At 38.1% G+C, this 26,000-nt stretch overlaps 1 protein-coding gene across 1 annotated transcript in view; it reads right to left on the bottom strand.

The window, feature by feature from the left end:
* Positions 1 to 4,596: 4,596 nt before the first annotated feature.
* mbtps1 (membrane-bound transcription factor peptidase, site 1) overlaps positions 4,597 to 26,000 on the bottom strand; it is a 59,460-nt gene continuing 38,056 nt past the window's right edge. Inside the window, exons 9-22 of the mRNA XM_063004118.1 lie at positions 24,948 to 25,099; positions 20,359 to 20,520; positions 20,028 to 20,172; positions 18,781 to 18,969; positions 18,487 to 18,659; positions 18,280 to 18,395; positions 18,010 to 18,166; positions 16,038 to 16,162; positions 15,691 to 15,768; positions 15,383 to 15,523; positions 10,484 to 10,615; positions 10,231 to 10,357; positions 10,014 to 10,144; positions 4,597 to 5,241 (exon numbers count right to left, since the gene is read on the bottom strand). Coding sequence (XP_062860188.1) covers positions 5,033 to 5,241; positions 10,014 to 10,144; positions 10,231 to 10,357; positions 10,484 to 10,615; positions 15,383 to 15,523; positions 15,691 to 15,768; positions 16,038 to 16,162; positions 18,010 to 18,166; positions 18,280 to 18,395; positions 18,487 to 18,659; positions 18,781 to 18,969; positions 20,028 to 20,172; positions 20,359 to 20,520; positions 24,948 to 25,099 — 2,037 coding nt within the window. The 3' untranslated portion in view covers positions 4,597 to 5,032. The remainder of the gene's footprint in view (positions 5,242 to 10,013; positions 10,145 to 10,230; positions 10,358 to 10,483; positions 10,616 to 15,382; positions 15,524 to 15,690; positions 15,769 to 16,037; positions 16,163 to 18,009; positions 18,167 to 18,279; positions 18,396 to 18,486; positions 18,660 to 18,780; positions 18,970 to 20,027; positions 20,173 to 20,358; positions 20,521 to 24,947; positions 25,100 to 26,000) is intronic.

The raw sequence follows: 26,000 nt of genomic DNA, 5'->3' as shown, positions 1-26,000 counted from the left end.
ACAGCCAAATGAGCAAACATATTGTAACTCGGACAGCAACAGTGACAGAGCATGATAGCACCAGAATGTCTAGACCCCAGATACCCAGGATCAGAGCCACACTTCCCTGGTTTGAAAAGACTAACCAAAAGCCTGAGTATATGAATACTTTTCAAACTGGATTTAAAAATCAAGACAGGGCCTGAATTACAAACAGAGACAGAGAGAGGCTATGTAAGAAAATGCTCTTCCCCCTGCTGTGATTTTTTTTTTTTATTCTAGAAACTATAAATAACCCTGCACCTTGCATGCAAATGTGCTGGGTTGTAGTGCTCAGTTAAGCCATTTAAGTTCAGTTAATCACTGTGGCTCCAGACAACATAGAGCTTTATAGGTTAGTATTTACAAAAGTATTTTTCCAATTAATTAATGGAACTTAATTGGCAGCCAGTGTAGATGGACAGTGTATTTTGGCCTAATTGGTGCTTGTTTATAGATCTTTTAGAACAAAAAACTTTTAAACATTATAATTGCATGGATCTGTTATCCAGTATAATTAACACAGTATATTGCTTATTTTAGAGATATTATGCAAATAAAAAATGCAATTCTAGTTATATTTTTAGGTGTGCATCAAAGGAGAGACATAAATCTGTTGTGACACCCAAGTTTTTTTGTTTTTTTTTATAACTGAGCTGGGAATAACAGAGAAAACATTAAGATTAAGCACCCAGTTAGTCAACTTGTCCCTCACAGCCTTAGATCCAACAAGTAATACCTCTGTTTTATCTAAATTCAGTAGAAGAAAGTTACCCGACATCCAGTCTTTTGTCCTTTACATAACCTCATTCTCACTGTTTGTGTTGATGTCAGTGAGTTTGGCGCATACAGCGGGGAAAATAAGTATTGAACACGTCAACATTTTTCTCAGTAAATGTATTTCTAATGGGACTATTGACATGAAATTTTCACCAGATGTTGGTAACAACCCAAGTAATCCACACATATAAAGCAGTCAAAACAAATAAGTCCAAAAATTAAGTTATGTGTAATAAAGTGAAATGACACAGGGAAAAAGTATTGAACACATTAAGAAAAGGAGGTGCAAAAAGGCATGGAAAGCCAAAACACCAGCTGAAATCTGTCAGTATTTAGAAAGCAATCAGAAGTGGAAAGAACATAATTTCACCATAAACCGGCCACGGCCAGGTGCTCCTCGCAAGATTTCTGACAGAGGAGTCAAAAGAATAATCAGAAGAGTTGTCCAAGAGCCAAGGACCACTTGTGGAGAGCTTCAGAAATTAGCAGGTACAGTTGTTTCAAAGAAAAGTATAAATAATGCACTCAACCGCCATGGCCTTTATGCACGCTCACCGCGCAAGACTCCATTTCTGAAGAAAAAGCATGTTGAAGCTCATTTAAAGTTTGCTACACAGCATTTGGACAAGCCTATAAAATACTGGGAGAATATAGTCTGGTCAGATGAGACCAAAATTGAACTCTTTGGATGTCATAGCACACACCATGTTTGGAGGAGAAAAGGCACTGCACATCACCCCAAAAACACCATACCAGTGAAGTTTGGAGGTGGGAACATCATGGTGTGGGACTGTTTCTCAGCATATGGTACTGGCAGACTTCATGTAATTGAAGAAAGGATGAATGGAGAAATGTATCGAGACATTCTTGATAAGAATCTGCTGCCATCTACCAGGATGCTGAAGATGAAACGAGGGTGGACATTTCAGCAAGACAATGATCCCAAACACACCAGGAAAACTCTCAAGTGTTTTCAAAGAAAGAAAATAAAGCTGCTAGAATGGCCGAATCACCCGACTTGAATCCAATTGAAAATCTATGGAAAGAACTGAAAATCAGAGTTCATAGAAGAGGCCCCCGGAACCTTCATGATCTGAAGACAGTTTGTGTGGAAGAATGGGCAAAAATCACACCTGAACAATGCATGCGACTAGTTTCTCCATACAGAAGGCATCTTGAAGCTGTCATTACCAACAAAGGCTTTTCTACTAAATATTAAATAAATTTCAGTAAGCGTGTTCAATACTTTTTCCCTGTGTCATTTCACTTTATTACACATAACTTAATTTTTTGACTTATTTGTTTTGACTGCTTTATATGTGTGGATTACTTGGGTTGTTACCAACATCTGGTAAAAATTTCATGTCAATAGTCCCATCAGAAATATATTTACTGAGAAAAATGTTGATGTGTTCAATACTTATTTTCCCCTTTAACACCTACTGTATTTTCTAGCCTATCCTGTAAAATCTTATGATCTGCAGTTTTAAACGCTGCACCAAGGTCTAACAGAACAAGAATAGAGATGAATCCATTTCATTCATCCAACAAAGACATTAATAGATCATTAACCACTCTAATAATGCAGTTTTAATGCTATGGTTGGTTCTAAATCCAGATTGAAATGTTTCATGAATGCTGTTTCTGTGTGGATAAGAACATAATTATTGGGGAACTACTTTTTCCAAGATCTTGGAGACAAAAGGGAAGGTTCAGCCTATAATTAGATAGATCATATGGATCATGGCCTGGGTAAAGGCTAAGTGATGTATTTATTATGATAACCAGGGATACTACAATGGCAGGGAGTAAATCTCTATGTAAGTGGGTTGGAAAAGGGTCAGGTATGCATGAAAATAATGTTGATGATTGGGAGATTGAATTAAAGGAATTTGGTTGTTTAGTTGCTTTAAATTAGCTGTTTTAGTTGTTAGCGTTGTTTAATATGTTACTAATAAAGGTGGCACATTTTAGTTAGAAGTCGTATTTTATCTATCTTGGCATTAAAGATTTTTAAAAATCGTCACTAGTAAAGTTGGATTGTATATTAGATTATTTTCTGTGACATTTCTGTAAGTAGTTTGAATACTTATATCTAGAATTATTCTTATTATTCTATCTTAAATTAAAAAAAAAAGTAAAGAATTGTCTTTTATAAGGGTGTGTGTAATTGTACTAATTTAGGGCATCTTTCCATGCCATCTTAAACACTTCCAGTGTAGTGTGCTGACATTTGCGCTCCAATTTTCATGCTGCTTGTTTTAGAGCACAAGTGGTCATTATATCACTTAAGCTTTTTCTCTCTAAACATTTTAATGTAACTGTATTCCACACAACCTTAGGTTACTGTAGCACCAAAGTATTGGGTTACCAGTTACAGCTTTTCAGGCTCCGATTGTGAGTGTGGTTTGTCCTGGTAGGCTGTTAATGAACACAGATGCAGATAAATTGATAGCATTGTGTAGACAAATATTATTAGATAAACACTTCATATATTAATAGCCCATTAATAGACCATCTGTCATTTTGTGGTAAAACACCCATTTATAATGAATATTAAAGTCTCCAACAATTAAAGCCCTTTTGGTTGATAGTACTAATATGAAAAAATTCTTGAAGAAATTCAGAGGACCAAGATGCAAATAAATAGTAATTAGCTTAAACATACTTGTTTTTTTTAACAGATTATGATTGATTAGCTATGTCGGCAATTTGCATTTCAAATAAGTGTGCTCTGTGTGTTGTTTCTATAGTAAAGTCTATGTCTGCGCCATAAATTGTGGCATCCCCTCCTCCATGACCATTAAGACATGGCGGCTTATGTACATAAGTGTATTCAGGAGGAGTTGCTTCATTTAAACATAAATACTTATTAGGACTACTAGAGGTTTCAGTTAGACAAAGTGCACTAAGACAGATCACTTAATTTACAGTTTTAGATGCAAACAATCTAGTGTTTAGTACTCCTAACTTTAATCTGACTGTACTGTTTTTAATTAACACTAATTAGGTTATTTAAATACACCGATCAGCCACAACATTAAAACCACCTCCTTGTTTCTACACTCTGTTCATTTTATCAGCTCCACTTACCATATCGAAGCACTTTCAAGTTCTATAATCACTGACTGTAGTCCATCTGTTTCTCTACATATCTTTTTAGCCAGTTTTCACCCTGTTCTTCAATGGTCAGGACCCCCATAGGACCACCACAGAGCAGGTGCTCAGGTGGGGGGGGCGGGGGGGGGGGAGGCCATAGAAACAGATGGACTACAGACAGTAATTGTAGAACTACAAAGTGCTTCTATATGGTAAGTAGAGCTGATAAAATGGACAGTGAGTGTAGAAACAAGGAGGTGGTTTTAATGTTACGGCTGATCAGTGTACTTAAAGTACACCATACACTATTTTGTAGCTATACTATCAATAACTTTAGCTCATGGAACATGGAAAAACATGCACAATTCATGAATGTTTGGAGTAAAGGACATGTGCAACACCCACTCCAATAGTTATCTGTTCTTAGTTCCAATAAGGAAAATCTTTTATAATTATTAAGCAAACAACATTACAATGAGGAATTGCATGCTTTCAAATTTGTGGCAAATGTATTTGGGTTACAGCAGCAAAAGCTTTAGCAACTCCATATGACTGCCTATGGTTCTGTATGCAGCGTTTGAATTTTGTGTCCACAAACTTGTGACAATGTGTTTTGGAGTGTGTATTTAACATCAGCTATTCTGACATTTGTTCTTGGTAAAATAACAGGCAAAGACAGGTGTGCTGCTTTATTGCAGATTAAATATTTTAATGCTACTCCACCAACAAAAATGAAAAATCATGATGGCTATTTACAAGGAAAAAAGCTCATTTTTATAAAAACAGTTTGCAAATGACAAAAGTAAACTGGAACTATGAAAATATTGTGGTGTGAAAAATTGTTTTAAAAACAGCCAGGATTTCTACACTTTTGTGTACTATGTATCATCATGGTTGTCTGTTTAATACAAATCAATCATTGCTGAATCATTAATCGAGCATGGTCAATAAATTAAAAAAGTTCATGATTTTGGTCATTGGAATGAAAAGCTCTTTCCAAGGGGAAAATCAATGACCATAAACCTCACTAACAGAAGTGAGGGTGGCAGTTTTGATGACTTCAGTCAGTGACACACTGATGAACACACTGTTTGAAAGTCTTGAAAGTGCGTTAAGGCTTTAGTGAGGGGCAGTGTCACACTGTAGGGCTTTTTACTGTGTGAGGGATCTGCTGAGTCTGCTGAAAGTAGACTGGCCGTTTGACGCGTGGCTTTCTTCGTTTGGGCTTGTTTCTGGACTTGGTCAGCTGCACCACAAAGAACGACAGAACCACCATAGCACCCAGGAAGGCAAACATAGGGATTGTCTGACCAACTTCTTGATTATAACGTCCTGGCATTATACCTGAAAACAGAATACAGAGGTTAACATTACATTCTGACTTTGTTAATATGTATTTAAATTATTTTATTGTTATGTTTTAAATATTTTCAAATGGAGGTTTGTAAACTCTGTAAAATAACCTGGAATTCTGTATAAATTATTAATAATGTGGATCTGATTTAAATAATAATACACAACCTCTGTACATTCTGCCTAAACAGATATCACGCAAACATAATTCTACTTTTTACACAGTTGAGTCACATTATTATGACCACTGGCTAATATCCAGAATAACCGCTGTGTTCTGGTAGATTGTCACAGGTATCTGGAGGCATGCTGACAGCAGTGCATCCCACAGCTGCTGGAGGGTGCGTGGGGGAGGATCCATAGAGCAAACATGACGATTAACGTGGTCCCACAAGTGGTCATAATAATGTGACTATGAAAATTTTTTTAACACTTTCTTTATATACACCGATCAGGCATAACATTATAACCACCTCCTTGTTTTTACACTAACTGTCCATTTTATCAGCTCCACTTACCATATAGAGGCACTTTGTAGTTCTACAATTACTGACTCTAGTTTATCTGTTTCTCTACATAAATTTTTTGCCTGCTTTTACCCTGTTCTTCAATGGTCAGGACCACCACATGACCACTACAAAGTAGGTATTACTTGGGTGGTGGATCATTCTCAGCACTGCAGTGACACTGACATGGTGGTGGTGCGTTAGTGTGTGTTGTGCTGGTATGAGTGGATAAGACACAGCAGCGCTGCTGGAGTTTTTAAACACCTCACTGTCACTGCTGGGCTGAGAATAGTCCACCAACCAAAAATATACAGCACCCTGTGGGCAGCATCCTGTGACCCCTGATGAAGGTCTAGAAGATGACCAAATCAAACAGCAACAATAGATGAGCGATCATCTCTGACTTTACATCTACAAGGTGGACCAACTAGGTAGGAGACTAATAGAGTGGACAGTTAGTGGACACAGTATTTAAAAACTCCAGCAGTGCGGCTGTGTCTGATCCCCTTATACCAGCACAACACACACTAACATACCACCACTGCAGTGCTGACCACCACCTAAATCATACCTGCTCTGTGGGGGTCCAGTAGGGATCCTGACTATTAAAGAACAGGGTGAAAGCAGGTTAAAAAGGTATGTAGAGAAACAGATGGACTACAGTCAGTAATTGTAGAACTACAAAGTGCTTCTATATGGTAAGTGGAGCTGATAAAATGGACAGTAAGTGTAGAAACAAGGAGGTGGTTTTAAGGTTGTATTTAATTATTGATAATAACTTACTTTTGCAGATATAACATTTCATAGTAACTGATTAAACTTACAATAGTGTTATAATAACTTACAATAGCATAGTAAGGAGGAATTATACGTAGATCATCTTGGGCTTTCTTATCTTACACCATAGCCATAGAGTTAAAATCTAGATTTCAAACCGCTTTTCTAAAACTATAGCGATAATTTCAGTTTGTTTTAACCAGTCTCATCTTGGAGTGTTTACAGTAAAAAATTTTTACAGCTTGATAACCTCTTCAAAAGTGGTTTACCTTATGGTGCAACGATTTAAAATTATACAAAAAGTTGTTGAAAATAAGTAGAAAAAAAACCCTGTAACTTGTTTTTAATTTGACAAATTACACTTGAATGATCCATGGATAATATTAATTAATTTATCCTGTTTTTAATTTGTAGTTTTATTTTTACTGTATTTTGTAAGTTAGCCTTTTATTTTTTGTGTACAAGCCAAAAAGAAAGTAAATAATTAAATTCTCTACCACCCATAATTGTTTTTCTTCTTTTAGCAGATTGTGGTACAGAAATGGAGCATGTTTATATTTTTGAGCTTCTAGAGGGCTGAAGGCACAGAGATCTCAGAGAATTCAGTTTTGTAACGAATATTTAATTTCTACTCAAAATAAATATCACTATTATTTAAAAAAAGGGGCTCCTAGTAATTACTGTTGAAACAAGACAATACACCTTACTTTTGTTTTACTAAAGTAAAAGGATTATAGACCATATTTTAGTAACTTAATGCAGAAATATGGGTATTACCTACGGTGGCCGAGAAGTGCAAAACAAATTAACATTTTAGAAAACAAAATTACAAAAAAAACAACAACAAATTTACAACAAAAACAAATTTACAAGAGCTGAAACACTTTTACCAATGCCGAAACAAATTTACAAGAGCTGAAACACTTTTACCAATGCCGAAACAAATTTACAAACGGCGGATCAGACGGAAAGGGTAGGTACAATACACAGGAAGTGCTTGTTGCTTACCTGCTGTGTAAGACGGTGTAAGACCCGTTATATTTTTTATAGGTGCAATCCTAACCACCCCCCTGAGAATACCTGAGCGGGGGAGGGGGGCTCCCCCGCTCAGGTATTTTCAGCACAATCAGGAAAAAGCTTCAAAAGCTTTAATGAGGCTTCATCTGCACATCACTATTGTTTAGCGTTACCATCACAAACTCCGTTCACTTCACCCTTGCGAAACAGTTTGATTGACAGCAGGTAAGCAACGAGCACTTCCTGTGTATTGTACCTACCCTTTCCGTCTGATCCACCGTTTGTAAATGTATTTCGGCATTGGTAAACGTGTTTCAGCTCTTGTATATGTGTTTCGGCATTGGTAAAAGTGTTTTAGCTCTTGTAAATTTGTTTCGGCATTGGTTAAAGTGTCTCAGCTCTTGTATATGTGTTTCGGCATTGGTAAAAGTGTTTCAGCTCTTGTATATGTGTTTCGGCATTGGTAAAAGTGTTTCAGCTCTTGTAAATTTGTTTCGGCATTGGTTAAAGTGTCTCAGCTCTTGTATATGTGTTTCGGCATTGGTAAGTGTTTCAGCTCTTGTATATGTGTTTCGGCATTGGTAAAAGTATTTCAGCTCTTGTAAATTTGTTTCGGCATTGGTCAAAGTGTTTCAGCTCTTGTAAATTTGTTTTGGCATTGGTTAAAGTGTTTCAGCTCTTGTAAATTTGTTTCGGCATTGGTCAAAGTGTTTCAGCTCTTGTAAATTTGTTTCGGCATTGGTCAAAGTGTTTCAGCTCTTGTAAATTTGTTTCGGCATTGGTAAAAGTATTTCAGCTCTTGTAAATTTGTTTCGGCATTGGTAAAAGTATTTCAGCTCTTGTAAATTTGTTTCGGCATTGGTAAAAGTGTTTCAGCTCTTGTAAATTTGTTTCGGCATTGGTTAAAGTGTCTCAGCTCTTGTATATGTGTTTCGGCATTGGTAAAAGTGTCTCAGCTCTTGTAAATGTATTTTTGTTTTTGTTGTAAATTTGTTGTTGTTTTTTTTTGGTAATTTTGTTTTATAGAATGTTAATTTGTTTTGCACTTCTCGGCCACCGTAATTACCTCCACATACTTGAAACCTTGTTGCCCTCTATTTTTTTTTTTTAATATCAAGCGTCTTAAAATTAAAAATATCAAATTGTACATTTCAATACCACCCCATTCCCTTTTTAGCAAGTTTATTTAGCAAAGTCCAATTTCCAATAGCAATTTCTCTGCCGCAAACTCTACACTTATAGTGGGTCACATGCAAGCACACACCTCCCCCAACATGTGTAAAGACATACACTACATTATACATACAATACATTGTAAAGTACACTACACTATATTGCCAAAAGTATTCGATTGTCTGCCTTCACACGCATATGAACTTGAGTGACGTCCCATTCTTAATCCATAGGGTTTAATATGATGTCGGCCCACTCTTTGCACCCATAACAGCTTCAACTCTTTTGGGAAGGCTTTCCACAAGGTTTAGGAGTGTGTTTATGGGAATTTTTTACCATTCTTCCAGAAGCGCATTTGTGAGGTCAGACACTGATGTTGGACGAGAAGGTCTGGCTCACAGTCTCCACTCTAATTCATCCCAAAGGTGTTCTGTCGGGTTGAGGTCAGGCCAGTCAAGTTCTTCCACACCAAACTCGCTCATCCATGTCTTTATGGACCTTGCTTTGTGCACTAGTGTTGGAACAGGAAGGGGCCTTCCCCAAACTGTTCTCACAAAGTTGGGAGCATGAAATTGTCCAAAATCTCTTGGTATGCTGAAACATTAAGAGTTCCTTTCACTGGAACTAAGGGGACGAGCCCAACTCCTGAAAAAAAACCCCACACCATAATCCCCCCTCCACCAAACTTTACACTTGGCACAATGCAGTCAGACAAGTACCGTTCTCCTGGCAACCGCCAAACCCAGACTTGTCCATCGGATTGCCGGATGGATAAGTGTGAGTCATCACTCCAGAGAACACGTCTCCACTGCTCTGTCATTTTACGTGGTCTACCACTTCATGGCTGAGTCCCAATTGCTTCCACTTTGTTATAATACCACAGACAGTTGACTGTGGAATATTTAGTAGCGAGGAAATTTCACGACTAGACTTGTTGCACAGGTGGCATCCTATCACGGTACCACACTGGAATTCACTGAGGTCCCGAGAGCAACCCATTCTTTTCACTAATGTTTGAAGAAGCAGTCTGCATGACTAGGTGCTTGGTTTTATACACCTGTGACCATGGAAGTGATTGGAACACAAGAATTAAATGATTTAGATGGTGAGTGAATACCTTTGGCAATATAGTGTATATTCTTCATTCACTTGTGTTGGTGCCTCAGACAGTAAAAATTACTTTTGTAATGGCGACATGGTAATCTTATGTGACATTTCACCCCTTAGGCATAGTCAATCATGCCCGTTGAACACCTGACCAAACCTGTATCATTAGCAAGCCAAGCTCACCTCCAGGTATATCCCAAGCTCCACTTTCTCCTGGAGACAGAGGTCTGACCTGGGGCCGATATGGTCTCACATTTGGTAGCGCTACTTTGTCAATGTCCACAGACAGCAGCTTTTGGTGTTTCCATAAGTTACTGCAAGAAAAAACAAGTAGATCACTTCAGCCCGATTTTATCTGTTAGACACTAGTATATAGAAAGTAGTTGACATGGGGACTGACCTGGGACCATATTCATTAAGTGGCTGAGGTTTGGTCCAGGATAAATGAGGGCAGGCTGGCAGTGGTCGTGGCTTTGGATCACCCAGGTGGGCCTCTAGCACCTTAGAGTAACGGTAGAGGTGATTACCTGCAACAAATATATAGAATAAGGAAGGGCCTTGAGCAATGTTGTGCCCAGATGATAAATGACTGAAGTAAATATTTGAAAGTGAATGTTTGACAAATACATAAAGAATAATGGTGTCATTCTTACCCTCCAGTCTTTCTGGCAGTGGCCTGTCAGTGCCTGTAGGAGGTGGCACTTTGTTCTGTGAGTGAAAGAGGCTGGGTGGAGTCACACCATACGATGTGTAGTGAAGCAGGGAATCCAGCAGCCAGAAACAGTCTACAGACACAAAAAATGTAATCCCAGAAAATTAGCATAAAACTGAGTATAAAGGACATCAATAGTTTGGTACCAATTACATTCAAACAAAAAACAACAAACATCTGTTTGCAGTATTCACAATTCTGAGTTACAGTGCTGCTTGAAAGTTTGTGAACCACCCAAACATTCTATAAATTTTTTTAAATAATCTTATGAAATGACCATCCGAATCTCAATTTGTAAAGCAGACCTTCCAAATAAGGGACACAGAAAAAAGATATACATTTTCATTATTTATTCAACAGAAGTAATTTATCTCTCAAAAAACAGAAAATCTGCCAAGTGCAAAAGTATGTGAACTCTTTTAGTTAGTAGCTTGTGGCACCTCCTTTTGCAGCCATTACTTCAACCAAACGTCTTCTGTAACCACAAACGAGTGTCTCACATCTGCTTTTTGGGATTTTTGCCCACTCCTCCTTGCAGAACTCCGCCAGCTGAGAGAGGTTGGAGGTACATCTGGCATTGACCGCCAGCTTCAGATCTAGTCACAGCATTTCTATGGGATTGAGGTCCGGACTTTGACCAGGCCAATCCAGAGTGCGAATCTTCTTTCTCTTAAGCCATTCCTTGGTAGTTTTGCTGGAATGCTTTGGGTCGTTGTCTTGTTGCATAATCCATTTCTGTCCCAGTTTCAACTCCCTGACTGATGGCAGGAGATTCTGGTCAAGAATTAGTTGATAGGCCTGGGAATTGATGGTTCCCTGGATAACATGCAGTCGTCCAGGTCTGGAGGGAGAAAAGCAGGCCCAGACCCTCACATTTCCACCACCATGCTTCACTGTTGAGAGGAGGTTCTTCTCTTTATATGCAGTGTTGACTTTTCTCCAAACATGGCGCCCGTGATTGTGGCCAAATAATTCAATTTTGGACTCATCTGTCCAGAGAATGGACTTCCAGAAGGCCTCTGGTTTGTCCAAGTGCTCTCTGGCAAAATTTAAATGGGCAACTTTGTTCTTTCTTGAGAGCAGAAGCTTCCTTCTAGCAACTCTCCCATGAATGCCATGTCTATTGATTTTTCGCCTGATCGTAGACGCATGTACGTACATTCATCCCAGATGCTGCCAGAGAGGTCTGCAACTCTCTGGAGGTGATGTGTGGGTTAGCCTTTACCTGAATTATTATTTTTCTGGTGCTTCTTGGTGGAAGTTTTGATGGCTGTCCACTTCTTGGCAGAGTTGCGGTGATGCTGAGTGCCCTCCATTTGTAAATGATTTGTCTTACAGTGGATGGATGGAGCTGGAATCTTTTGGAGATGGTCTTGTAGCTTTCCCCAGACTGATGGGCTGTCACCACCTTCTTCAAGATGTCCTCGGATGTCTCTCGACATTGTTGATCTGTGTGCTTTACGCTTTGGCACGACAGTGGTTTGGTTGGTTTCCTCTCCCTTTTAATCAGTGCAGCTCAAAACTTTTCCCAAGGATGTCTCATTTGATTGGTCTGCTTAATTGATTACTTGAGCACCCACATGCGTGTCTTTTACCTAATTGACTTTACCAGTGCAGCTGTGGTTCATTTACTTTTGCACATGCTCTGATTCCATGTTTCATGTAGTCTGCTGGCAACTCACACATTTCCCTCAAAACAAGTAAATGGAATTGATGAACATAAACCTGACATTTCATATACAAAAACTGGTGATGATAAAATAAGAAAATCATGTTAAAACAACAGAAAAATCTAAACTACTCAAGGGGTTCACAAACTTTCAAGCAGCACTGTAAAATATAGTGTCTGCCTTACAGTAGGTAAAAAAAGAACTTTAAAATGTCAACATGTTATCCCTGCATAAGTGAATGTATTTAAGGAACAAGAGAAAATGAGTCAATAAGCATTAACCTTCAGGTTTCTTAATGAAATAAACCGTGATGGGTTAACAAAAGCAAGCTGTTGCTTTTACACTTTTATGTTTCCCAACTACAAATGTCACTGTAATGGCAGAAGTAACTCTAATAAAAAAAGCTATTTCTGGCAAAACTTAGAACTATTCAAAGACGTTACTAGAAGTATTTTTAGCATCAAACTGTAAAATATGTCACCAAAAGCATAAATTGTCCCTGGACAAATGTGCCACACCAAAACTCACAATGTGCTCTCAAGATATTTTTGCACAGTAAATATAAAGCAATAAACTGCACTGGAAATATAAGGATGTATGGGAAACCTGTTAATGTATTCCATGGTCCCATGGAACTGCATATATTTCATTATATTAATATTATATATACTACTAATAATATTATATTTCATTACCAACAATGTATTCCTGTGGCAAATGTTGTTTACAATTACCATACTAAATTTTTAGCTTCTTACTAATTCTGATCAGGAGTTATTGAAGTTGGAGTCTCCAAAGCTTTCCAACAAAAAAAAGCCCTGGCTCTGAAATGTAAGGCAAGGCAAGGCAAGGCAAGTTTATTTGTATAGCACCTTTCATACACAGTGGCAATTCAAAGTGCTTTACATAAGGAAAAATTTAAAGCATTAAAACATTCCTGAGATCTAGAACCTCAGAAAGACTTCTTGCAAACATTTAGTTACAATTAAGACAACATGAAATTCAAACAAGAGAGATAAAAATTAAGAACATGAAAAATTAAAAGAAGATATTGTAAAATATACCCTACAATTTGGGAAATACGAAATTAAAACAAGAGAGATAAGCAATTAAAACATGAAAACTAAAAGAAAATATAGTAAAATATACACTACAATTTAGAATGTACACTACTCTATAAAAAGAATTATTAAGAGCATGAAAAACTAAAAGAAATATGGTAAAATGAGGGTAATAGCAAAAATTTCGAGCTCAATCATAGGCACAAGAAAAAAGAAAAGTTTTTAACCTGGATTTAAACATTTCTACATTTGCAGAACATCTAATATCCTGGCAGTCTGTTCCAGTTATATGCAGCCCAACAGCTAAATGCTGCTTCACCATGTTTAGTTTGGACTCTGAGCTCAACTAGCTGATCTGAGTCCATGGATCAAAGAGATCTACTAGGTTTATATTCCCTAAACATATCTGAGATGTATTCTGGGCCGAACCCATTCAGTGATTTATAGACCAGTAGCAGCACTTTAAATTCTATTCTGTAACTAACCGGAAGCCAGTGTAGAGATTTTAGAACTGGAGTGATGTGCTCAGTTCTCTTCGTCTTAGTTAAAACTCTAGCAGCAGCGTTCTGAATGAGCTGTAACTGTTTAATGGTCTTTTTGGGAAGTCCAGTTAAGAGACCATTACAATAGTCCACCCTACTGGAGATAAAAGCATGGATCAGCTTCTCTAGGTCTTGTTGGCACACTAGACCCTTGATTTTGGCTATATTTCTAAGATGGTAGAAGGCTGTTTTGGTGATGGTTTTAATATGGCTGGTGAATGTAAGATCTGAGTCTATTAGAACGCCAAGATTTCGGACTTGGTCTTTGGTTTTTAGAGCCCGGGAACTGAGGTGCTCACTGACACTAGACCTCTTTTCTTTGCTGCCAAACACCACAATCTCTGTTTTGTCCTTATTTAACTGTAAAAAATTCTGGCTCATCCAGTTATTGATGTCCTCCAGACACTGACACAGTGAATCTATTGGGCTATAATCATCTGGTGAGAGAGCCAGATATATCTGTGTGTCATCTGCATAACTATGTACCCCTCCCCATTTCTTCACATTAGTCTGAGAAAAAACATCAAGCAAATTTTTCATTCTCTATGGTAAATATTCATTCGTTTTGCTCCCTCTATTTCATTACGGTGTTGTGTGTAAATAACTCCATGGATCAGTGCATCTGTTCCAGTGATTCAGTCGTGGTTCAGTAACAAATAAGTGACAGCTTAGTTAACAAATTACCAGTTTCAGATTTGCGAAAATAAATTATCCCACTAAGACAGGTGGACGGACACAGTTGGATATGGGTTTATATATTCTAGAAATATTCTGGAAACATACAAGATGGCTGCTAAGAACAAAAACAAGTGGATTATATCCCTAATGGAACAACGCACGGATATAAATTTGGTCTTAATTTGAAGAAGAGAAGCTTAGGTAAGCAGCGGTTATGATTTTATGCTGCCGTATGGCTGATTTCGGTCACGGTGCTGCTGTTTACAGTGCATTTTCATTTCGCAATCATAGCAAAGCATCATCAAATATTGAACTTGCGGAGAAACCGAACAAGCAAACAAAGCAAACACAGCAGACAACGTCACTCCACAACAACACCTGTGATTGGTCAGCGTGCCATGAAAACAAACAGGGATTTTGTGGAGCGTCTCAACTGTGATCATCGGCTGCATCCGAAATCGTTACTTTCATTCTGTAAGCAACAGTAAGCAGGAGCGGGTAGTGTGTCAGAATACATAGTACCAAGATAATCTACTGCTTGGGCAGCATTGTTTGTGTCACAAATGTCACAGCGTCACCTGCAGTTGTGGAGCAGACGCGACAGGCAAAACGAAACCTAATCTAACCAGATTCTAAGCTTGTGAAGGTGCGTTCAGCTTCGTGCAATGCTCGCGAACTTAGTTTCGCAGGAAGTATGCGGAGGCCTTTAAATACCACATTAGAAATTACAACCCCAAATAAAAAAACGGTTGGTACAGTACGAAAAATGTAAATGCATTCTCTTTGTTTCACATACAAAGAGAAAAAATATAGTTTGTGCTGCATCTACCAACAGTGTTCACTTGCTTAGTTACTCAAGTAGTAACCTGCATGTTGTAACACACACTACCTTTCTGTCTGTGACTGTCATCTATGCAGTTGGAGTCTCCATACAGTGCAATCCGTCCTCCTCCTTCTGAAGGTGTTTGGTACAAACCAAGCACAGGAACATTTTCCACCACTGCTGTTTCTTGTTTTAAGACTTCAAGTCCTAAAAAAGAACACATGAGTGAAAAACTAGGTTTGGGTTTATCTGTGCAATTTGTGTGTGAGAGAAGGAGAGAAAGAATGAGAGAAAGAGAAAGCAAATTAGTGGTATCCATGGCAACAAGAGTGAGGCTTTGACAGGAATGTGCAGGAAGAACAGCTGCTGGATACCTTGATCCTTTAAGGTCTGTGCAATAACAATCCCATCCTCTGGAAAGCGAGAGATGCTACAGCCTGAGGCATAGTACACTAATAAGAGAGTGAGAAACAGAAAGAGGAAACATTATGTGTTAAAAAAACAGCACCTAAATGTACATCTGGCACCCACTAGTGGCTCATTACAACTTGGTACAATGTGACAGTTACTCAGGATGAGTGATGGAAGGGTATGCTTTTCATACGCTTTCACCAGCTGCTTCTCTGAAAACCGCTAAATGCGGGTATCAATATCTTCAAATTATTCAGTCAAACCAATAAATCTAAAATAACAGAAATATGTGCATAGAGTAAAATCTTACTGTCATGATCTGCCATTGTGAAGTCTCCCTCATACAGACCATCACTAAAGGCCATCCCCCATACAGAGATCAGGTCGTTTAAGGCTGGTACATTGGCGCCCCCTGTGTCTGGCATCCACCATTGCCTGCAAACCCAAAAACAGCTTTAGCACACTAAACGTTATGTGCATGGTTCTTTACTCAATGCAATACAAAACACTCCCGTTTTGGCTTGGTTACAATAGACCAATTTACAATTTGTTTGTTTTAAAAACTGGTTCCTCTCAACAGACAAAAATGTATCAACTTTGTCTAGATACATGAATCTAAAGACATTAAACATTTTTCTAGCATCCAACACATGGATTGTTCTGTTAACAAGATAGTTTGTCACCTTTAACCAGCAAAGGAAAATGTATGGGTAAACTGTAATGATTTATGAACAGGTTAGAAGGTCATGCCTTATACTGAATGCAAATACCAATGATGTTAAACTAGGGGACTGACTAGGGGACTGACTAGGGGACTGACTAGGGGACTGACTAGGGGCCAGTGATAGCTCAGTGGTTAAGGTACTGGACTGGTAAACAGAAGGTTGCCGGTTCAAGCCCCGCCACCATCAAGTTGCCACTGTTGGGTCCCTGAGCAAGGCCCTTAACCCTCAATTGCTCATCGTGTTCTGCTCATTGTGTAAGTTGCTTTGGATAAAAGCGTCTGCTAAATGCTGAAAATGTAAATGTAAACTATGTAAAGCATAGCACAAGCCTACAATTCAGTGTAATGTAATTTAGAGTTCTTTGGTGCCATATAGAGATTATGGGTGTGTTCGAAAAGCTAGGGAGCTCTCTACATAGACAGCATTTTACGTCATCCTATGCGCGCTCCCGAAAAGGAGGCTGTTCGAAATCCTAGATGCCTTAATATCCTCACTACTGAGGCATCTTAACATTTTAATGTTATTTTGACCCAAGAACGAGTGAGCATCGGAAGCATCCTTAGTGATCGAGGCAATCCCAGAATTCAGTGCGGCAGCTCTTCTCTCACAGAAAAATAATAAAAACATGGCTGACGGGGCGGAGAAACGAACGAGTTATTTTCAAACATAAATATATTATTACTGATTTTTAACTTGTATAAACTTGTACATGTGTTTTTATTTGCAAGTTCGGGCTTGTCAGCGAATCAAACCGTTTTTGGTACACGGAGGGAGATAGGGAGAATAGAGTTAGTTGACATGCTAGCGTGTTGTGCTACCCCATCCCATGGGTTTGAATGACTAAATGCTAAATGCGAAACCCGATGGAATCGCTGTCTAAGTAGCACGTTCGAATAACCTGACTTATAAGTCATTGACTAATTAGAATCCTCTCTACTGAGGCAGCTGATTATGTAGTCAGTAAGACAGCAAGGCAGCTCCCTAGATTTTCGAACACACCCAAAGAGTCTTACAGTATACAATAATCAAATGCAGAGAAGATTAGGGGCAACAAAGCCCTTATTTCACTGAGGCATAAGACCAAAAAAAAAGAGTAAAACATCAATAAAACAGTATAATACGGCATGTGCACAATTCAGTCATTCTGTAGGCCTGCATGATGAATGAACTATTATTAAATAACGAAAACAATATAATTATTCTGTATCAGAGCTAATTAACTTGCTGCTAAAATTGTTGCATGCCTGTTTCAAGATGTAACATGGCAACAACGCAAAGTTAACATAATTTGTCCAAAATTTAATATTTAAAATATTTCCACAGGCATGGGCATTTGTGCCTGTTAAATGCTGGGCCAGGTCAATAGCATTGCTGAGATTCGAACTCAATAATACGGTATTTGATGTGTTATTCACTACAGACCAGGTTACTGTAACTATGTAAACAATGATCCTAAGGCACTGATTCAAATAATAAATAAATGACTCTACACATTTATAGAGATCAGTATCTAATATCAAAAATACTGATATCTGGATCAAAGACGGGCACTGTTACCTGGTGTTCTCATCGTAGAACTTGACTTTTCTCATTACTGAAGTGTTGTACCAGTCGCTAAAGATAATAAGCGACAGACCATTATCAATGTCTCTCCGAAGTTTAGTGATCTCTTCTGGAAAGTACTCCTCCTCGCTGTCCACCATCAACAGAGTTCCTACATTTTAAACACGTGACACTGTATTAAGCTAAAACATGCCAGAAAACTTTATTGCCTTATTGAGTTTTTAATGAGGTACTCTCATGCCAAGGTCTAATCTTTAACCTTACCATACTGACTGGCATCAAAACATGTGATGGGTGAACCCAAGACTTCAACAAAATATCCCATACTCCTAAGGTGCTGGTACATGTCTCTGAAGTTGGTATGGATATGGTCGCCATTCCTTTAAAACAAGTAACAGTTTTTAACAAAAATGAAAAAAATGGAAGGGAAAATAGCAAATGCAACATTTTGTTAACAACAACGGTTGCTACCAGTCAAGTGGGTCATTTTTCATGCGCAGGTTGTCTCGTGGGAAATAGCCTGGCGGGTAGCGCAAGTTGTGGTACTGGTCCCATAGCACCCTCTTGCTGCGGGGAGGTGTGGGCACAATCTTCACCTTTATTGGAAGCTTAACTGTGGAGGTTATATTCCCACCAACTGCAGACTACACACACACACACACACACACACACACACAGGCATATTCTGCTTTAAAACACATCCCATAGATAGAACAACCACCTTCCACTCTAACATATAAGGAAATTGTAATTGTCATAACATACATTATTCTCTGCGGGTGAAGCCACAGTGAGCATCACATGACCCTGAGCAATCCCCTCCCAGGATGCAGCTTTCTTGGCCACAGAAATATAGACCGCCAGGTAGCCAGCCCACGGCCACAGCTCGGGTGAATAGGATACAGCAACATCAATATGGTCTCCATTCTGGGGCAGATATGGCTGCCAAATTGGCTGGTGACAGAAGCTAATGTTAGTTACTTCAGTTACAAGATGTCAAGACAAACAACAATAACAATATTAAGAAGAAGAATGAACATATAGAATGTGCATACATTTATTTAACAGGTGAGCAGTCAAAAAATTTGGTGTGAGAAATAATGCAATTATAGCAGTTATAATTAAAACTGATTCATATTTTTATGCTGGTTTCTGTTCCTTAATTACAGGAAAATGGAATTACAGGAAAATCAGTATTTGTTTTGGCTTCAAAAATCACATTTTCTTAATTGAAATGGGATGAGATTTGATGTACGGACAGGCAGACAGACAGAGGATTCTAGTACCTGTAGTGCATTGTGGAAATGCACAAGTTAGTAGAATGATACATAAAGATTTTAGCAGGTTTAACTATTCCTCTGAGTATCATTCAGAGCATCATCAATAATTAGAAATTATATGGCACCACCAATACCTTGCCAATATCGGGCTGTCCCTCATGACCAAGCCAGGGAAAAATTGATCAGAGACACTACCAAGAGGCCAATAGCAACTTTGAAGTCTGTATGGCAGAGATTGGTCAGTCTGTGCATGTGACAACAATCTCACAAGCTTTACACAAAGGTGACCTATATTGCAGGATTGCAAGAAAGAAGCCGCTCCTGGAAAAGTGGCATGCTGAGTCTCATTTGGGCTTAGCCAAAAACACTTAAGGCCATGTGGCAGGTTTTATGGTCTAATAAGACGAAGATTTAACTTTTTGGACTGAACTCCAAGCAGTACACCACCAAAATCTCACAGAAAGTCATCACAAAATTTGTTGGAAGAATAGGCAAATATCGAAGGTATTTAAAGGTGGTAGGGACATATCTGAACAGACTGATGGCTGTAATTAAAGCAAAAGGTGGATAGAGTAAGTACAAAATCAGAGGACGGATCACTTTTCCAACCATGTTATTTTTAATCATTTCAAAACTTTTTTCTTTTTTCTAATGACTTGAAAGTTGTAAAGCAAAAAGGGGTTCAAAGGGGCATGACGATTTTCTACAGGAATAATAAAAACTGTGCTTTACCTTGTTCACAATCGTTCCAGTCACACCCATTCCATTCAGGATGGTTACATTGATTATGGTTGGCATGCCACCATAGTAGATGGGCTGGGAGCAGTATGGCCACATGTAAGGGCATTCAGTCAGGTCTATATAGCTGGGACTGAGACTACAATGAAAGACCATTGGAGGACACTGTTAAAGACTAAGGTTGTGAAATCATGCATTCATTGATGCAATCAATCATTACTCTGTTAATGCAATGTTTAAAGTTTACCGAGTTCATATATAAATATAATAATAAAAGAATGCACAATTCAAAATGACAAAAAGTAAAGATGTATGCATAACTAACCTCGCCTGGGGCCTGTAGCTGTTGAGGATCTGGTAAGCTCGGAGCAAATCCAGTTTCCCATGACCCTGTTCAAACATGTTGACTCCTGGCAGTCTGCGAGCTGAGGCAATTAGTGCCTGTTTCATACTGGCTGGATTTACAAGGTCTCTATTTAACACCGTACTGAAGAATAAAAATAGAAAAGTGAAAAATTATCTATCAATATTAATGTCAGTTGACACTTGAATTATTTAGCCAAGGGCAAGAAAAGGGCCTGGGTTCGATTCTCTGGTCAGGCGTCCACAGTCAGTTGGAGCCAGTTGGAACTACTAAAAACTGCCTGAGGTGTAAGTGTGTATGGGAATGCGTACATGTGTGTCTGTTCTGTGATGGACTGCCTCTCGCCTTAGTTTCTTATTTACAAGTTTTGTTTTTCTGTGTGATTATTGTGACTATGATTATTTTTTTACTTGGCAATTTATCAGGCCCTCTGCAGTAACTTCAATTCTGCATTAGCTTTAATCAATGATCCACCTCAAAGATTATCTGCTCATTAGATAAGGATGAAGTGTATGTAAATTACAAGAGTTTTAAGATTTTATTTAAAATAAATAACCTAATAGAAAGTAATCATTGCAGTCTTGATATCATCTTTTCACCATTACAGGTTTCTTTCAAAACAGCTCACCAGCAACTGTGGCAATTTACAAGTTAAGCAGCCAATCAGCATTTTACTACTAAGAACATCACCACCCCACAAGTACAAACATATTCCTTTGTCTTTGATTCAGATATTCATAATTTATGAATTAACTGGAATGTTTGAGCAAACATTTTGTTACTACATACACCACATTCCAAATTATTATGCAAATTGGATTTAAGTGTCATAAAGATTTAATTTTTTGTTTCTCAATTAAACTCATGGATGGTATTGTGTCTCAGGGCTCTTTGGATCACTGAAATCAATTTCAGACACCTGTGATAACTAGTTTGCCAGGTGAGCCCAATTAAAGGAAAACTACTTAAGAAGGATATTCCACATTATTAAGCAGACCACAGGTTTCAAGCAATATGGGAAAGAAAAAGGATCTCTCTGCTGCCGAAAAGTGTCAGATAGTGAAATGCCTTGTACAATGTATGACAACATTAGATATTTCACGAAAACTTAAGCATGATCATCGTACTGTGAAGAGATTTGTGGCTGATTCAGAGCACAGGCGGGTTCGTGCAGACAAAGGCATAATGAGGAAGGTTTCTGCCAGACAAATTCATCGGATTACAAGAGCAGCTGCTAAAATGCCATTACAAACCAGCAAACAGGTATTTGAAGCTGCTGGTGCCTCTGGAGTCATGCGAACCTCAAGGTGTAGGATCCTTCAAAGGCTTGCAGTTGTGCATAAACCTACTATTCGGCCACCCCTAACCAGTGCTCACAAGCAGAAATGGTTGGAATGGGACCAGACATACATGCAGACTAATTTTCAAACAGTCTTGTTTACTGATGAGCGCTGTGCAACCCTGGATGGTCCAGATGGATGGAGTAGTGGATGGTTGGTGGATGGCCACCATGTCCCAACAAGGCTGCGACGTCAGCAAGGAGGTGGTGGAATCATGGGGAGAGAGCTGGTAGGCCCCTTTAGGGTCCCTGAAGGTGTGAAAATGACCTTGGCAAAGTATATAGAGTTTCTGACTGACCACTTTCTTCCATGGTACAAAAAGAAGAACCGTGCCTTCCGTAGCAAAATCATCTTCATGCATGACAATGCACCATCTCATGCTGCAAGGAATACCTCTGTGCCATTGGCTGCTATGGGCATAAAAGGAGAGAAACTCATGGTGTGGCCACTATCTTCCCCTGACCTCAACCCTATTGAGAACCTTTGGAGTATTCTCAAGCAAAAGATCTATGAGGGTGGGAGGCAGTTCACATCAAAACAGCAGCTCTGGGAGGCTATTCTGACATCCTGCAAAGAAATTCAAGCAGAAACTCTCCAAAAACACACAAGTTCAATGGATGCAAGAATTGTGAAGGTGATATCAAAGAAGGGGTCCTATGTTAACATGTAACTTGGTCTGTTAAGATGTTTTTGATTTCAGTGCATGTGACCTCTTAATGCTGCAAATTCAACAAATGACCATTTTCAGTTCTTTACAACCTATAAAATGTTTTGAAACTCTGTTGTGCATAATAATTTGGAACAGTGCATTTTAAGTTTTTTTATTTTTGAAGAATATACTGTTATCATTAGGAGGTTTGTTCAATAAAATTCGATTTATACTCTAAAGGTTGATGACTTAAATTATACTGACTGTCATTTGCATCAACCATTTAGAAAAATCTGAGAAAAATATCATTTGCATAATCATTTGGAACACGGTGTAGTATATCACAATTTTCTGTATTCATTTGATACCACAAAAACTTAAATTTGTAGTTTAATACACTATATGGTCAGATGTATGTGGACACCTGACCATGAGTTTGTTAAACATCCCTTTCTAAAACCATGGTCATATGAAGCTGTTCCCATTTGTAGCTGTAACTTCACATAACTATAGAGAGAAAGAGAGAGTGAGATTTTATACATGTTTGCAATGGGTGTGGCTAAAGTGAAAGGGTGCTTATACTCATAGTTTACATTAAAAAAACTACTATTTAAAGTGCACATATAAAGAATAAACATTGACTTGTGGCCTTTAAATATTTAACAGTCATTAGATAGATAAAGGTTAGATAAACAGAACATTTTGTTCCCTATGACAAAACAAGGACCATCCCAAGTTCAAAAATCAGCGTCTTTAATAATATAGGGGTGTGTTGCCTAGTGGCATGGGTAACTTGTATATGTGTTTGTTTGTTTGTTACCCTTTGGTTACATTCATGACAGGAACGGTAGTTACTCATTACAGGTTATATCGAACACAGTCATGGACAATTTTGTATCTCCAATTCACCTCACTTGCATGTCTTTGGACTGTGGGAGGAAACCGGAGCACCCGGAGGAAACCCACGCGGACATGGGGAGAACATGCAAAATCTACACAGAAAGGACCTGCACCGAACCCATGACCTTCTTGCTGTGAGGCGACAGTGCTACCCACTTAGTCTCCAACACAGTGCCCGCTGGCACCTGGTCGCCCAAGAGACCATGTGAGTCGCCTGCAGGGCATGTTCTAAAAATAGCACTAGTGACCACAGAGCTCTGTATAAAAATTGTATGTGTTGCTGTTCTTTTTTAATCAATAACACTTTCATTGACGTAGATTTGACAACAACAATACTGAGTATAAAACTTAAAAACAATAATGATTTATGTATATATGAAATCTGACCTTGTCTGTTCAATATTGTGTGCAGGACAAACATCCATCTCACTCTTTGCTGAGACAAGCAAGCAAGCGCAGCTATGATGGTGAGCGAGAATTGGTTTTTTGATAAAGAATAAGAAAGACTTTTCAGTCAGGAAGGAGCAATGAGTGGGGGCAAGTACGATGGTTAAAATAGTGTCGGGTATGTACGACTGCTTGACAAAGCAGTTGGACCAGGATCTGGTTATGTGCAGGTGGTTTAGCATCCAGTGCTCCATGGCTCCAGAGTCCATGGACAGCAGCAGTACATCACAGCTTTTTTTTTTTTCTTTTTTTTTTTTTTTACTGATAATTTGTACAAACATGGGACAGAGTTCATGATTTTATATATTTTAATATAGAGATGTGAGAACTCTGACTTTTAAATACTGAAACAGATTGAGATTAAGATAAATAAATAATGTTTCATGTTTAAATATATCTGTATTTCCTACAATGGTAAATCATTGTTAATAATTATTGTGATGAATCATTATCATTAACGTGATCAGACAGTCTCTTCACATACATTAATTAATAATATCATGAAAGGTGAACCATGCAACTTTGTTATTCAGGAAGTACGTATTGAAGTAGCTCTCAGTTTCAAAAAGGTTGGTGACCCCTGCGTTAGACTAACCTGCTTGCAGTACAGACCTGCAGAGGTGCATTAAAAAGAAATCATTAGAATTTTTAAAATATTTTGGAACAAACTATAGAAAAATACTGACAGACTTAAAAGAATTTTGAATAGTAAATAAAATTACAATTACAATATTATTTCTCCATCAACAGATGGTAAAAATAAACACAATAAATATAAATCGCCAGTTATATACTTACACATTATTTTCTTAATATAAGCTGCACCATTAGCTGCCACCAAAGGCTTTTTAAAATGTAAACACAAAAAACCCAACAGTTTACATGTGCCATTTGCCCCAAGCACACTAGGTGGTTATTTCTAGACAAGAAAAGAAATGCAGGCGGAATGTCTGAATGCCTTAATGCCAGGATGATAATATAGCAGGAATTAGGACTAAATCCAGTCATAACAAACCATGAACTTGCTGTCAGCACAATGCTTCTTAGACCGGAAATAGGAGTGGAATATGATTTTGTATGAGATCTTCCAATTTCTTTTAACCACTGTTCTGCTTGCCAGCTGTATTATCTACTGAATGTTTGAACCAGATTTTACTGTACTGGATTAAAACAGAAGAGCAAAAAGTGAAGTATAAATTGTTGGCGTGTCCCACCTGGCAAGAAGAGTGACAGCACCAGCCACCACAGGAGAGGCCACGCTGGTGCCAGACAGAGAGCGACAACCCTCTTTCATCCCAGAACCACGTACTCCAGAGCCATATGTCACAATGTCAGGCTTTACTCTGCCATAGCCACCAGGCAGTTCCTGTAGAAGACAAACATAAGTTATTGTAACATTTTACAGTGTAACAAACATTGTAACAAATTATGGAAAAACACAAAACCCCACCCCATCATAACACATAAATCCACAATACCCTTTAAAATCAATTCTTTTAAGACAATATTGGCATATAACCTAATTTAGGTCTTTTCTATATAGACAAGATAAATTATACATCAAAACAGCTGTATGCTTTCATATTTATAAACAAATTTTTTTTTCTTTTTCTAAATGCATTATCTATGTAGTGTGGATTTTTTTTGTTCATTGTTGATCTTGTTTGAAAATTTTAATAAAAAAAAAAAAAAAACAGCTGTATGCAGGTGAAATCCTTAAAAAAAATTGTATCCCTTTTTGCCACATGAATAAGCCCATTAGAGAACATTCTTGAATATTCTTATATGGTGTGCCAGCATATTGTAGGCTAGCTATGTAATAAGCCATGGTCATTTTTTGGTTAACAGTCTTGATGGGTGGATACACTTTATTTTCCCCTTGGTCAAAGTTTGTCAGCATCATAGAAAATATACATAAGAATTAGCATTAGTTGTTAAAAAAGGAGGGGGATGCAACTGAGTATTAAAATAAAAGCAAACAATAATCCAAAGCACAAAAGGATGTCTACCTCTGTGTGGCTCAAAAGATTTTTATATAATGTTTTGGATTGGCCTAAGTCATGACTTAAACATAATTAAAAAAAAAAAACTTAATTGAAATACTGTAGCAGTTTATGCTTGAAAGCTCTATGATATGGTTAAATATATCAACTCTGCAAAGTGTAGTGTTAAAGTGTTCCAAAGTTCCTCCACAGCTATGTGAAATAATGATAAATAATGATTTACAATAACTGACAGAGAACACATTGTTCAATAAGTGTTGTTGG

The sequence above is a fragment of the Trichomycterus rosablanca genome, chromosome 11, assembly GCF_030014385.1.
Source record: "Trichomycterus rosablanca isolate fTriRos1 chromosome 11, fTriRos1.hap1, whole genome shotgun sequence".
Lineage (NCBI taxonomy): Eukaryota > Metazoa > Chordata > Actinopteri > Siluriformes > Trichomycteridae > Trichomycterus > Trichomycterus rosablanca.
Note: the sequence above shows the minus strand (reverse complement) of the source record. Positions and strands in the feature narration are given on the sequence as shown.